Source organism: Neomonachus schauinslandi, chromosome 8 (assembly GCF_002201575.2).
Source record: "Neomonachus schauinslandi chromosome 8, ASM220157v2, whole genome shotgun sequence".
Classification (NCBI taxonomy): Eukaryota; Metazoa; Chordata; class Mammalia; order Carnivora; family Phocidae; genus Neomonachus; species Neomonachus schauinslandi.
The window spans coordinates 112,169,855-112,184,576 of NC_058410.1; the positions used below are offsets into that span (position 1 = coordinate 112,169,855).

General features: G+C 55.9%; 1 protein-coding gene across 1 annotated transcript in view; it reads left to right on the top strand.

Moving 5' to 3' along the window:
* The window catches only part of MDGA1 (MAM domain containing glycosylphosphatidylinositol anchor 1), a 54,169-nt gene extending 39,668 nt beyond the window's left edge, over window positions 1–14,501 (top strand). Inside the window, exons 7-17 of the mRNA XM_021684615.1 lie at window positions 33–362; window positions 2,813–3,109; window positions 4,108–4,392; window positions 6,092–6,243; window positions 7,087–7,264; window positions 7,523–7,546; window positions 8,593–8,745; window positions 9,410–9,544; window positions 12,964–13,094; window positions 13,321–13,429; window positions 14,180–14,501. Of these exons, the coding sequence (XP_021540290.1) occupies window positions 33–362; window positions 2,813–3,109; window positions 4,108–4,392; window positions 6,092–6,243; window positions 7,087–7,264; window positions 7,523–7,546; window positions 8,593–8,745; window positions 9,410–9,544; window positions 12,964–13,094; window positions 13,321–13,429; window positions 14,180–14,271 (1,886 nt within the window). The 3' untranslated portion in view covers window positions 14,272–14,501. The remainder of the gene's footprint in view (window positions 1–32; window positions 363–2,812; window positions 3,110–4,107; window positions 4,393–6,091; window positions 6,244–7,086; window positions 7,265–7,522; window positions 7,547–8,592; window positions 8,746–9,409; window positions 9,545–12,963; window positions 13,095–13,320; window positions 13,430–14,179) is intronic.
* Window positions 14,502–14,722: the final 221 nt, after the last annotated feature.

A 14,722-nucleotide genomic window follows, 5' to 3' on the forward strand; every position in this document is an offset into this window, starting at 1 on the left:
CCAGCCACCTCTCCCTCCCCATCCACCCATAGCCATGAAGAACGCTACGTTCCAGATCACCCCAGATGTGATCAAAGAGAGTGAGAACATACAGCTGGGCCAGGACCTGAAGCTGTCGTGCCATGTGGATGCAGTACCCCAGGAGAAGGTGACCTACCAGTGGTTCAAGAATGGCAAGCCGGCACGCATGTCCAAGAGGCTGCTGGTGACCCGAAATGACCCCGAGTTGCCTGCCGTCACGAGCAGCCTAGAGCTCATTGACCTGCACTTCAGCGACTATGGCACCTACCTGTGCGTGGCTTCCTTCCCAGGAGCACCTGTGCCTGACCTCAGCGTCGAGGTGAACATCTCCTCTGAGACAGGTGGGCAGCTGAAGCGGCATGGGTGTGTGTGTGTGTGTGTGTGTGTGAGGAAACTGGAGAGGCCCACAGAGGGGAGGTGGGCACAGTAGCTTGGGGGAAAGGAGACCAGAGTGAGGGGAACACAATTTGTGTTTCCTCTGTGTTCCATACCCATTTATGAAGCATCTGTTGTATGCCAGGCATTGTGCTAGGCTCTGGGGTAGAGTGGTGGGCAAAATGAGCTCTCCTGGCATTGAACGAAGCAGGAAGGCAAACATTTTTCAGATAGTCTCACAAATATATCACTGCAAACTCTGATGCACGAGAGTCGGGAAAGAGTTTCCTAAGATAGAATGTTTGATCTGAGATCTAAGGGAGGGGCAGGATTTTGCTAGGCAAAAGAGAGCAAGGGAGGGTGGAAGAAAAGGGAGGCCAAAGAAGCAGCATGTGCAAAGGTCCTGTGGCAGGTAAGTGCGTGGGCCATTTGGAGCACTTTTGAAGGGAGGAAAGTGCAGCTGGGAGAATGGCGTGAAATGGGAGAGAGCAGAGGGGTCAGCGGGGGCCAGATTATGCAGGGATTTGGGTCTTTATTCCAATAATAATAAATAACAACAATGAGATAATGACTAACATTTATTGAGTGTTTATTCTGTGTTCTGATGATTTCATATTTAGCTCATTCACCTTCATGGTTTACCTTATGGGGTAGTTTATCATCAGTGTTTAGAGATGAAGAAACAGGCTCAGAGAGTTTAAGAAACTCACCTAAGTTAACAAACAGTAAGTGGTGTAGCTGGGATTCGAACCCAGGCAGTCTGACTGTAGAGCCACCCCTGAAAGGTTTACATTTTAAGAATGACAGGAGTTTGGAGGGGATGATTTTGGAGAGAGTCTCTAGAATCTTATCTCCAGTCCTTAGCCCCTTGCACCAAGGAGCTGGCTGACTTTGGCTAAGCCTCTTTGACTCTCTGGGCCTCAGTTTCTCCTCTGTGAGACAGTGAACCAGATGGCCTCAGAGGCCCCTTCCATCCTGACTTCTGCACAGGGAAAAGACTTCGTAGCCAGGGAGTGTGTCCCTTACAAGTCGTATAAGTGGATCCCATAGCTGGGACACAGGATGGGAGAGGGAAGATGAGGCTGGGGAGTGGCAGAGGCTGGAGCACGAGGGTCTTGTTTGTAGAGCCAAGGAACTGGAGCTTTAACCTGAGGGCAGTGCAGCCTCAAAGGAAGGAGACAGCCCTTTAACCTGTGGGGGCAGAGAAAGGTTGGGAGCTGGGACGTTTTGGAAACAGGGAAATCAACGGGGCACTGGGCCATTTCCTCAGTTTGGCTCATTAGCCTGATGCCTAGGGCATGGAAGCTTTTTAAGGGCCTGTGGAAATAATTTAGACCTGGAAAAACAAATTAATTGGCTGCAAAATACAAAGAGAAAACTGTAAAATTAAAGCCAAGGCATTTGTATAAATGTTTACAAGAGTATGAATGATCCTAACTAGATAACTGGACCTCAGCTTGCCTTGTGGAGTTATTTACAATTTATATTTAATGTAGGACATTTTAATTTGTTTGATGGGATGTGGGATGGGACCCATGGAAGTCTTAGAAGACCCTCCAGTTGGGTGATGTGTTGGGTTGGATTAGGTTTGGCTGTGTGTAACAGAAAATCCCAAAATACTACTAGTGGCTTAAATGAGCTAGATGTGTATTTTTTTTCCTCATAAAAGTGAGCAGTCCAGGCTGGAATAATGGCTCAGCTCCACCAAGTCCTCAGGGCCCCAGGCTCCATCTTGTCTTGCTATTCTGTTATCCCTAGTGTGGGCCACCTTGTCCACAATGGCAGTTCCAGCTGCAGCCATCAGTCTGCATTCCAGCCCGCAGGAAGGAGGAGGAGAAGAGGGGCACAGCCTCGCCTTTTAAAGACCCTTATTTCCTGTCACATCCCACTGGCCAGAATTTAGTCACATGCTCACAGCTAGCTAGCGCTAAGACAGGCTGGGAGACATAATGGTTGTTCTGGCTGTGTGCCCTGCTAAACTCCAGATATCCTATTACCTTGGAAGAAAGGGTGAGCATGTTGAGGGACAGACTAGCGATCTGGGATAACACTCCAGAAGGCAAGATGGAGGCTTTAACTAGATCGGGGTCAGTGGGCAGGAGAGAGGGGGTTGGGAGAGGAGGTCATTGGGTAGAACTGTTTACAAGGTGGAACCCCCTTTCCTTGGGCTAAAGGGAAAGAAGGAATAGGCCGGGACGACTTCAGATCTCTTTCTGAGTTGGGAGACCCTGAGGCAGAGACCCCAGAAGGTAGAGAGAATTGGGGGGAGGTGAGCTGTGTTTTGGAAATACGGAGGGATCTTTGGGACATCTGGGATGGGGAAGGGAGGCTCAAACCTAGGGGGAGGGAAGCCGAAGCCCCAAAGCAGGGGCCGGCGGGAGCTCTAACCCTGCTCCTGCCCGCCTCCCCACCGCAGTGCCTCCCACCATCAGCGTGCCCAAGGGCAGGGCCGTGGTCACAGTGCGGGAGGGCTCGCCCGCCGAGCTGCAGTGTGAGGTTCGAGGCAAGCCGCGGCCGCCGGTGCTCTGGTCCCGCGTGGACAAGGAGGCTGCGCTCCTGCCCTCGGGGCTGCCCCTGGAGGAGACCCCGGACGGGAAGCTGCGGCTGGAGCACGTGAGCCGCGACATGAGTGGGACCTACCGCTGCCAGACGGCTCGGTATAATGGCTTCAACGTGCGCCCCCGCGAGGCCCAGGTGCAGCTGAACGTGCAGTGTGAGTCTCATCGCCCCACCTGGACTCCCTTCTGAGCTGTCCCTCCCGGTTCTCAGCCTGACCTGCCCCCTCTCCACCCCTTCATACACTCCAGTCCAACCAACCCCTCCACGTACTGCCCATATCCCCCAAACCTTACCACCCCCGTGTTGTGTTCTAAGGTGGGAGGTCTGTGACTCTTGCCACATTTCCATTATCAAGTGCTGCCCCCCCCACCCCCATCTTCATTCCCAGGGACCCAGTGAGCAAAGACATAACTGATAGAACATAACAGGTAGACATGGGAGTTTGAAAGACCTTCAAGGGAGCACGTTGTGTCTGATAGTATAACGATGAGAGTTAACTCACCTCGTGCCAAGCACTGTTCTAAGAGCATTTTAATGCATGAACTGATTTAACCCTTCACAGCCCTATAAATAGACTCTTTTATTTCCTTATTTTTACAAACCAAGAAACCGAGTCACAGGATAAGTAACTTGCTTAAGTTACTTAGTGATAAGGGTTTACATTTTAAGAATGACAGGAGTTTGGAGGGGATGATTTTGGAGAAAGTCTCTAGAATCTCATCTCCAGTCCTTAGCCCCTTGCACCGAGGAGCTGGCTGACTTTGGCTAAGCCTCTTTGACTCTCTAAGGTCTTACCAGCTAGTTTGAGGCAGGGTTGAGATTTGAACCTAAGGCATCTAGCTCTGGGGATTTTGCTCTGAGCTCCGATGTTATGCTGCTTTTCACTACGTGGGGAAGGGGGCGGGGAGAGGAGTGTGAGGGGACCATTTGAGGCCCAGCCTGGGAAGCATGGCTGGAGGAATTGGCCGGGATTGGGTGGGTATCTGCAGGTCAGGGAGGTATGAGCGCGGCTGTTGTGTATGTTACGAGTGTGTATCCGCTCTGAGATCCCTCCAGGCTGCGGGGTGCGGGAGCAGGGTCGAGTGCGTCGCCTCCGATGGGGCCGCTCCTCCAACCCCACCCGGCCCCGCTGACCGCCGCCCCCGCCCCCAGTCCCGCCGGAGGTGGAGCCCAGCTCCCAGGATGTGCGCCAAGCGCTGGGCCGGCCCGTGCTGCTGCGCTGCTCGCTGCTGCGGGGCAGCCCCCAGCGTATCGCCTCGGCCGTCTGGCGCTTCAAAGGGCAGCTGCTGCCTCCGCCGCCCGCTGTCCCCGTCGCCGCCGAGGCCCCCGACCACTCCGAACTGCGCCTCGACGCCGTCACCCGCGACAGCAGCGGCAGCTACGAGTGCAGCATCTCGAACGACGTGGGCTCGGCTACCTGCCTCTTTCAGGTCTCGGGTGAGCGTCCCGTGGGTCCCGCCCCCAACCGCGCCCACCTGGGGCCAGGCTCCGCCCCAACCCCAGCCCCGCCCACAGTCGACCTGGGCCCCGCCCCTTTCCAGCCCCCCTACACTAAGTTCAGGTCCCTGCTTTTCCAAGACCCTCCCATGCGAGGTCTAAACCCCGCCCACTCCGCTCGGACCAAACCGTGACGTCTTTTAGGGCCCCTCTAGACAGGCTACACCGCTTCACTCACGCCCTCTCCAGGTGTAGGAACTTCTCAAGTCCCACTTATACGTGCCCTAAGCCCCGCCCGTTTTAGCTCAGCCTCCCTCTCCTTGGCCTCGGATAGCCCTGCCGCTTTCAAACCCCTACTTCCCCGGGCTTAGGCTTCGCCCTTCTAGCCCCGCGAGCACCAGGTATGGGCCCTTCTCTTTAAAGACCCATCCACACCGCGCCTGGGCCCCAATTACGAGGCATAGGCCCCACCCCTTCCAGCCTCGTCCAATCCCAGCTCTCTGTTTCCTCCTTTCCTGGTAGCTGGTGCGCTCCAGCTCAGCCCACACCAGGTTTAAACCCTCCAACTCAAGCCCTGGGCACCGCCCCATCCCAGCCATCACATTTCAAGCCCCTCCTCCTTCGTCCTTGGTCCCAGAGGCTGCGGACGGAGAACCCCCTCTTTTCGTAATTGCAGGCCCAATGAGAGGGGCCTGAGCTGTAGCTAAGAGGAGAGAAGACGACCCTCAACAGCTTCTCTGGAACGTCGTGGGTGGCTCTGGGCCAGGCAGCACACATTTCCTGAGCTGTCACCCCAGAGATTCAGGCCCCTTGATGCCCAGAAATCCCTCTCAGCCTATCTCGTCATCAAGTCATTCCTGGGTGGGCTGTTTGGGGCTGCAGGCGGGCATGGGTGATTCAGAAAGGGGTGGAGGTCGTGGTGAAGGCTGAGGGGAACGCATAGGGGCCGAAGGGGTTTCTGATGCCCTTTCTCTTCTTTGAGGAAGAGCTGGTTCCCTGTCAGAGCTGGTGGCAGTGCCCCTGGAGGAGAGCCCCAGGTGTGCCTGTCCCCTTCTACTGCACCTCCAGCTCTCTCAGCAGCCCCCAACTGACCGGGTGCCCCTTTAGCTCTTGTGTGGATCTCTTCACTCAAAAGCAGGGGGCCAGGACCACAGGTCACTCCCCAGCCCTTCCCCACCCCACCCAGCCCTGCCAGCCAGAGGCCCCTATGACATTTCCCACCTCCTTCCCCTCTCCCCTGTTCTCCCACACTTCCCCTGTCTTCCCACCTTTTTGCCTCTCTCCATCCCTCTCCTTTCTCTTCCTTCCACCTCAATATCCTTGACCCTTCTTTGCGTCTTTCCCCCATCCTCTTTCCCTGTGTCTTCTCTAATATCCCTCCTCTGTGTCTTCCCAAATTTCTCTTTTCTCTGGCTTTTCCTTGGCCTTTCCTCTCTGTTCTCACCAATACCACGTCTTGGAATTCCCAATCTCCCTTTTCTCCACTTCTCACTTTCACTCTTACTCCACCCTCACTCCCCCGATCTCCTCCTCTCCCACCATCTCCTCTCTTCACTATATTCCCTTTCTCTTTGTCTCCCCATACCCTGTCTCTGTTCCTCACCATCCTCTTCTGTCTCCCTCTCCCGTGCCTCCTCTCTCTGTGTCTCTCCCCATCCCCACCCTTCACGGCCCCATGCCCCCCTCCCCGCCCTCTCAGCCAAAGCCTACAGCCCGGAGTTTTACTTCGACACCCCCAACCCCACCCGCAGCCACAAGCTGTCCAAGAACTACTCCTATGTGCTGCAGTGGACCCAGAGGGAGCCCGATGCTGTCGACCCCCTGCTCAACTACAGACTCAGTGTCCGCCAGGTGGGCCAAGGGGGACAGGGGCCCGGGGTCAGGCTGACCCTGGGAGTGTCCCTCAAGCCATGGGAAGGGGTTGGAGGCAGGGATTGGACATATTTGACCCCCTTACAGACCACTCTTCAGAGCCAGAGAGAAAGTATTCTGGACACAGCAGCAGAAGCTGGGAGGTTCTAGGGACCTGTGCCCTCCGACCCCATGCTCTGGGCCCAGCCCTGAGAATTGGGCTATGTCTGCTGGGTTCATACAAGGGAAAGGGGACAGAGCTAGCTCTGCTCACAAAACACAGAATCTACTTGTGAGTCAGGAGCTTAGAGTGGGGTAGGGGGGGGCAGTCTCATCCACAGGGTCTCTAGAATGCAAGGCTGGAGCTATGCTGTTCTTGTGTCCAGTCTAATTCCATGTGGTTCTGCCCAAGGGGCAGGAGGTGTGGAGGGTAAAAGTGTGGCTCTGGGGCAGACCGCCTAGGCTAGAATCTAGCTCTGTGTGAGCTAGGGCAAATGACATCTCTATGGCCTCAGTTTCTTTATCTGTAAAATGGGAGTCATTATAATGTTCTACCTCAGAGGATTGTTATTTTGAGGATTAAGTGAGATAATAATGGCAAATCACTTTGAGCAGTGCCCAGCATCCCGTATTATTAAGGACAGCCCTAGGAGGGAGGCGTGGTAGGAGTGATTGCTCTCTCTCACAGAGGGGGAAACTGAGGGTCTGGCTTCCTAGTCCTTTATTCTTTCTGCTCCCTGACACTGCCCCCCACCCCACCCTCCAAGTCACACCAGGGCCTGGGCCGGTGCTCTGGTGGAGGGTGTGGCCTGCTGGGCATCTGGGAACGCCCTGTGTCTGCAGTTGAATCAGCACAACGCCGTGGTGAAGGCCATCCCAGTGCGGCGCGTGGAGAAGGGGCAGCTGCTGGAGTACATCCTGACTGACCTCCGTGTGCCCTACAGCTACGAGGTCCGCCTCACACCCTACACCACCTTCGGGGCTGGTGACATGGCCTCCCGCATCATCCACTACACAGAGCGTAGGTGGTGGTGGGGGGGTAGGGGTGGTGGGAAGGGTGGGCTCATCTCCTCCCCAGGGGACCCCCCTTCAACCTCCCCACATGGTTCCAGAGCTTGGGGCTCCCCACTGTGCAGTGTCCTACTTTGTCACCGCAGGCTAGGCCCCTCTGGCCCCCAGTCCTGGTTTTGGGAACCCTGTCCCCTGGTCCGAAGCCTGGGCACCCTCTGTACGGTCCCACACCTCAGTTCTGACTTGGTTTTCCCGCTTGCTTTCTCAGCCATCAACTCTCCCAACCTGTCAGGTGAGACACCTCTCCCCCACTTCCCCTTCCCTTTGGGAACACAAAGACTCCCTTGGTGGGAGGAGAGGACCCCGAGAGATACCCAGAGAGAAAATGGGGTGGAGGCCAGCCGCTGGAAGGAGAAGCCAAAGGGGACAAGGCTGGGCTTGGAGACACGTGCATCCAGGATTGATTCTGGGGCTTAAAGGTGGGGGGGGGGGGCAGAGGTAGGGGACATCTGTAACTCAGGGCCTCTCCTCCTCAATCAGCACCCTGATCCTGTCCCTAGAATCACTGTCCCTAAAAGAAAAATGGAGAGACCAGACTAGTCCACATCCCCTGTTCTCTGCAGCAGGGGTCCCTAATCTGAGATCCAGGAAGCCCTCCCTCCCCGCAAAGGATCTGTGTATAGAATTCAGGGGGTCCATGAGCCTGGAACGTGGAAGGGCATACAGTGACTTCTTTATCTTCCCCTAACTTCTAGCAGAAGTTTAACATCTTCAGGGACGAATGTAGGCAACAGACTGCACTAGTATGATCACTCCCTGTGACCCTGTCATCAGGACAAAGCCCCGTTTGCACATTATCTTAAAGTTGTTACAGCCACTCCTGAATATCATTTACATTCATCAGGACTTCAAAACCACAGCAGTTATTAGAGCTAAAACTAGATCTTGTTATTTAATTAGATAATAAAGAAGCCCACCTATTGTTATCTCACAAACGTGTTTTTTAAATATTTTGACAGCTGTATCTCTATATAAGTGATTTTCCTTTGTGACCCTGTGTATTTCATTTTGTGCATCTAAAATTATTATTCTGAGATGGAGTCCTTAGACTTCACTAGATGTCAGAGGGTCTGCAGTGTACAAAGGTTAGGAAGTCCCATTCTGGGAACAAATTTGTCAGGGGCCCTGTTGCCTGGTTTCTGAAGTCCTGAGATCCTAGGCCCACGGCTTGGATGCGCGGCACCTGCCTCGGGGTGGCCAGGGCGGGCGAAGCTAGACCAGGTCGCCTGAGGAGCCTGACCCTCTTCGTCTCCTCCCCTCCTCCTTGGCCCAATGCAGACAACACCTGCCACTTTGAAGATGAGAAGATCTGTGGCTACACCCAGGACCTGACAGACAACTTTGACTGGACACGGCAGAATGCCCTCACCCAGAATCCCAAGCGCTCCCCCAACACTGGTCCTCCCACTGACATCAGTGGCAGCCCTGAGGGTGAGGACATGGACTGCGGCAAGGACAGCTTCAGGGAGGGGTCTGGCACTAGGAAACCCCAGTCCAAGGGGGGAGACACAGCCCTGCCCTCAGGGAGCCCTAGTCTGAGGGGAGACACAGTCCTGCCTCAGGGAACCTCAGTCTGAGGGGAGATACAGCCCTGCCCTCAGGGAGCCCCAGTCTGAGGGGAGACACAGCCCTGCCCTCAGGGAGCTCCAGTCTGAGGGGAGACACAGCCCTGCCCTCAGGGATCCCCAGTCTGAGGGGAGACACAGCCCTGCCCTCAGGGAGCCCCAGTCTGAGGGGAGACACAGTCCTGCCCACAGGGAGCTCCAGTCTGAGGGGAGACACAGTCCTGCCCTCAGGGAGCCCCAGTCTGAGGGGGGAGCCCCAGTCTGAGGGGAGACACAGCCCTGCCTCAGGGAGCCCTAATTTGAGGGGGAGACACAATTCTGTCTTCATGGGGACTCAGAAGAAGAGAAACTGCACTAGAGCTCGAACTCCTGGCCTAGACTCCTGTGCCGGGCGGTGAGGCGGGGAGGACCAGATGGGATAGGTGAGGCCCCTGGGGTCAGGTGAAGTTAAGGCAGTGAAGGAATCAGACGGGAAGCAGCCAGTGTGGGGTGAGGAGGAGGCTGTTGGTGCATCTCCCCCTCCCCAACAGGCTACTACATGTTCATCGAGACATCAAGGCCCCGGGAGCTGGGGGACCGAGCCCGTTTGGTGAGTCCCTTGTACAATGCCAGCGCTAAGTTCTACTGCGTCTCCTTTTTCTACCACATGTACGGGAAGCACATCGGTGAGTCAGGGGACCAGGTAGTCTGCCCAAGGGTTGCTCGGGCAGGGAGGAGAGAGGGAGTCCACAGGAGGCTGGGCATGGCCCATGCGAGGCCTGGGCTTCCCAACTTGGCTGAATGACAAATCCTTGGAGGGGGTGTAGGCAGAATCTGGGCAAGGGAGGAAGCCAGAGCCAGCTTGTCTGAGGTTGTCCTGAGTCTGCAAAGAAGATAGCTCCAGCAGGACAAGATGGAAGCCTTGGAGGAGAGGGCGAAAAAGGCTAAGAGGGTGTCTGTATTGAGCACCTGTCAAGTGCCTGGTGACTTCCTGGGTGCTCTGCATCTGTAGTCCCATTATCTCTCACAAGCACCAGGTGAGGGAGGTACTACCATATAAATCAGAGAGGTTCAGCATTTTCCCCAGGATCACACAGCAACCCAAGTTGTCTGACTCCCCCAAGCCCTGAACACAGGATTGGGAGGGTGCCGCTTTGTGAGCAATGAGGGGCAGTCCGGCTTCCTAAGGGTGGGAGTGCATTTGCCCTCTGGGAAGTCACATGAATCAATGAACTTATCATTCAGCCATCACTTCCCCAGCTCCTGCTCTGTGCCAGGCATCAGGTGCTGCAATGAACAGGGCAGAGCAGTTCCCCGTGCTCCTGGCACCTACGGTCAAGTGGGAGAGACAGACATTAAACAGCTAATGGCACCAGATAAGACTGAGGGGCCGTTGTGACACGTGTCCACGTGGCCAAGACAACTGGGAACAGGGACCAGCGCTGGGGGCTTGATTAGGGAAGACTCTGCGGAGGAAGTGACAAGTTTTTAAATTTTTTATTTATTTGTTTGTTTACTTCTTTACTAAGACAGGCCATGTATTTTGCATGGGTCAGGAGGTACAAAGGGCGCGTAATGAGAGTCCCCCTCCCGTCCCAGTCCTCCTGCGACCTAGAGCCCTTCCCCAAAGGCAATCACTGCGCTAGATCTGGGGGCAGGTTTCCGGAAACACTATATACATATAGAAGCCAAAGGCAGATTTGAATTTGACCCGAGGAAGACTCTGTAAGCATCAGATCTGGACAGGAGGGCTTTCTAGCAGGGATGCTGTGGAGGGGCCCCCTGTCCCAAGTCACGTTACTCCCCTGCTCTGCCCCTTTCATCACCATCTCGTCTAGGCCTCCAGTATCTGATCCGGCCCCTGCCTCCTTCTCTGACCTCATTTTCTGCCAGTTTCGCCTTGGCTCCCACTCAGCTTGTGAGCACACTGGTCTCCTTGCTTTTCTTGAAATACTTGAGGCGGGTTCCTGCCGAAGAGGACTTTGCTCATGATGTTCCCTGGCCTGGAACATTCTCCCCCTTCCCTCATTCAGGTCTCCTCAGAGAGGTCCCTGACAATCCCACCTCAATACCTCTTTATTCCTTTCCCTGCATTATTAGCTTTGTAATGCTTATCACCAATAGAAGGTAAGCTCTAGGAGGGCAGGGGTCTTTGCCTTATTCACTGACGTATCTCTCGTGTCTAGAACAGTGCCTGGCACATAGTGGGGCTCAATTAGTTGAACGAATGAATGATAGGGAGGCCTAAGGTTCACAAACCCCAAAGAAACTTCTAACCATGAGTTTCTCTGAAAGTCCTCTTTCAGTTGTGAGGACCATCATAAACAGTTTTTCATTCAGCACGTAATTGTTGAGAACCCATAGCAACTTGCTGCAGACCTTCCCTCAAAGAGTCAGACGGGGAGGAGAAGATGTGAATCCCCGCTAACTGTCACACCACGGAGCAGAGAGTGGTCTGGGGCCTGGAGATGGCGTTTCAGAGAGGCCTCAAATCACAGGAAGGATTTGGCCAAGGCAATGTGGTAGGGGAGGGAGTCTCCAGCAGTGGGAAAAGCCTGAGCAGAAGCCCAGAGGCTGGGAAGCTGTAGTCTGTCTGTCCAGGCTCCAGCACAGATTTCACTCTGGCTTTGCAGGTGGCAAGGGAGGTAGGGAAGACAGTGAGCAGGCCCACCCTTCAGGGAGCTTGCAGGTCTTGGACCCTGGCTGACCCCTATGAAAGGCTGTCAGGAAGCCCCTGAGCAGGGGAGATCCTAGAGCTGATGGGCTACTTAGGGAAGCAATTTTTGGTTAAGCAGTGAAAAGGAGGGGTCCCCCATTAGTGGCCTTGGGGCAGGGTGGTGGAGGAAGGAGAAAAGATGTGGGAATTGAGGGGGATAAGAATGGGGGTGGGTGGAAGAGCTCCAGGATGGGGAAGAGAGAGGGTCCCTTTGGGGCTGGTGAGGAGCCTGAAAGGCACTGGGGCTTGGGCCTATTGAAGCCTGTGTGGCACCTCCCGGGCCACTGGGAGCTGGCCATAGCCATCTGATGGGTCCATCTGCTGGCAAGGGTCCCCACCCAGGCCTGGCCCTGCTGCTGGGGAAGGGGGTGTTTCTTGCTGTCCTGTTCCCTCCTCTTCCCTCCCCTCGTAGCCCACCTGGCAGCTCTGAGAACCAGCTGTCCCCAGATCTTGTGTCTTTCGGGCCAACTCCTTTCAGCTCAGGCAGGTAACATTTGGTGACTCTCCCCCACCGGGGGTCTGCTATCTGGTGTCACAGATGGTGTGGCTTTGTCTCTGGACAGCGCCATGGAAATGCCAGCCACCAGGTGCTAAGATTCATTCCCCCTTCCCTCTGAGCCAGATCCTTCGTATCACTGGGGGCTTGAGGCGGGCTGGACGAGCCAAGAAGGGGCATGACATGGCCTGGGCACCTTCGCCAAGCCATGATCCCCTCCCTCTTTTCCAGGGCCCCAGCACCTCCAGAATTCCAGGCCCCTGTGGCTGTGGGCACACGAGCTCAGCACCCACAGGCAAATGCCCTCAGCGTTTCACTTCCTCTGTTTTTCCCGTGGCTATGTGGCACAAATACCAACATCTCTCTTTAAAGCAACTCCCTCTTTTTCTTAGCATTGTCCGAAGCGTCAATATTAGAGAAATCGTGAGTTTGAAGGACTCGCCTTTATTCATTTCTCAAAACATACATCTAAGTATCAAACGTTTTAAAGTCCATTCCTGTGCTTCCAGAAGAATCATCCCACGCCAGGGGTGTGCACTGTGTGCTTTGGGAATCCTGCTCTGTGCTCAGTCATAGGCCCCACTGCCTGGGACAACTCCACTGTTTAGAGGAAGAAGGATGGTGTGTGTGTACGTGTGTGTGTGTGTGTGTTGGGGGGGGGGGGATCAGCTGATTAGAAAGGAAGGGAAGGAATGAAAGAAAATTTGCAGGCGTCCTGATGAATTGAAGCCCGCTGCTGTCGTCTCTGTCCCGTGTTGAAGGTGCCCCTCGCCGCCCCCCCCCCTCCGGGGATAACGGGATGTGAACCAGTCTGGGCTGGTGCTGTGGGCAGTGGCGGGGGAGAGGGCCTTGTCCAGACCCTCACTGCCCCCTTCTCTTCATCCCCACCACAGGCTCCCTCAACCTCCTGGTGCGGTCCCGGAACAAAGGGGGCCTGGACACGCACGCCTGGTCCCTCAGTGGCAATAAGGGCAATGTGTGGCAGCAGGTGCATGTGCCCATCAAACCCAGCGGGCCCTTCCAGGTGAGTCCAGCGGGCCCGGGGGCCCCTCACAGGCTCCCCCAGCCCTCAGGCCGGTGCTCTGACCAGGGAGCACTTAGGAAGACTCCGGGCTCCCTCCGGGGAGCTGGGGAGAAACCCAGGCGGGGGTATGGGGGCTTCCAAGTGGACTGAGGGGAAGGAAGGGGTTGGGGGCTCTCTTGGGAAGAATCCCCTAATCCCTGCTCTCTGCTCTCTGACCCCACCCCAGATTATTTTTGAGGGGGTTCGAGGCTCTGGCTACCTGGGGGATATCGCCATAGATGACGTCACACTGAAGAAGGGAGAGTGTCCCCGGAAGCAGATGGATCCCAATAAAGGTGCAAGATAGGGAGGGAGGGAGGGAGGAGCCGAATGTAGGGGGGGCGGTGTGGGTAGGCATCTGTCTGTGTCAGGGCTGAATGGGGGTTCAGAGTGACTGTGTGATGGGATGCGTGTGTCAGGGACTACGTGAACAGGGGCTGGTGTGTTTGGGCCCCATCTTGGGCCCCACCCTGGCTCAGGTTATGGGGCATTTGTAGAGCAATGAGAACTGTGCCCTCCTGTGAACTTACTGAGTTATTACAGTACCCAGATGCCTCCTCTGTCTGCGTCTGGGTATGTCTGTGTGTGGGGAGGGGGCAGTGGGGGGGGGCAGATGTGAACGTGTGCCCCACCCCCCAGGGCCAGGTGTTTGCAATTGTAACAGCTGGGATTTATTGAGTCATTTCCATGCACCAGGCAGCGTGCAAAACGCTATATATGCACGATCTCATGTCGTGAGGACAGCAGCCCCCTGGGGTGGCACTGACTATTGGACTCATTTTACAGACGAGGAAACTGAGGCCCACGGAGGTCAGGTGAATTGCTCCGTGTCTTAGTGAGCTGCAGAGCCAGGATTTGGACCCTGGAGGCTTAAGTTAAGCCCCACACCACCCAACCTCACATCTGTGCTTACGGGTGTGTCTGTGTGCAGTGAGGGCAGCGTCCCCCTTTAGGTCCCCCCCGAGAGAGGGGGCAGCTTGCTAGGCCCCGGGCCCTACCGAGCTGACCAGGGCCCCGGCCTGTGTCCCTTCTCTCTCCTGTCGCAGTCGTGGTGATACCGGGCAGTGGAGCCCCCCGCCAGCCCCACCCGCAGCTCTGGGGGCCCATGGTCATCTTCCTCTTGGCATTGCAGAGATGATGAGAGCTGCGTGGCCTCCCCACCCCGCCCCCGGTACACCAAAGTGTCCGCATCGTACCAAAGACTGACCCCCGCCAGCCGGGGTGCCCAGGGGCAGGGCCGGCCCGCCAGGGAGGGGGCCTGCATTGGCTGCGAGGATGAGCAGAGAAACAAGGACAGAGGCCCGGCGCTGAGGCCCTGGAGCCGGTCGTTTGACACACGCACACACGCACACACTCACACGCACACACACACATATTAAAGCACAAGTTTCTATCCGACCGGCCAGCACCTTCTTTTCTGCGGAGACAAGGGACTCGCCGGAATGGCGTCTGCCACCCCAGGGACCTCGGCGCCACGTGGGCATTGTCCTGGCTGCACCTCTTCCTAACTGGTGACCTTCCCTCGTTCCTAACTCAGCCCAGTGGCTTTACCAGAAGGGAACCAGAAGGGGAGCCGGCTCAGGAGCCCC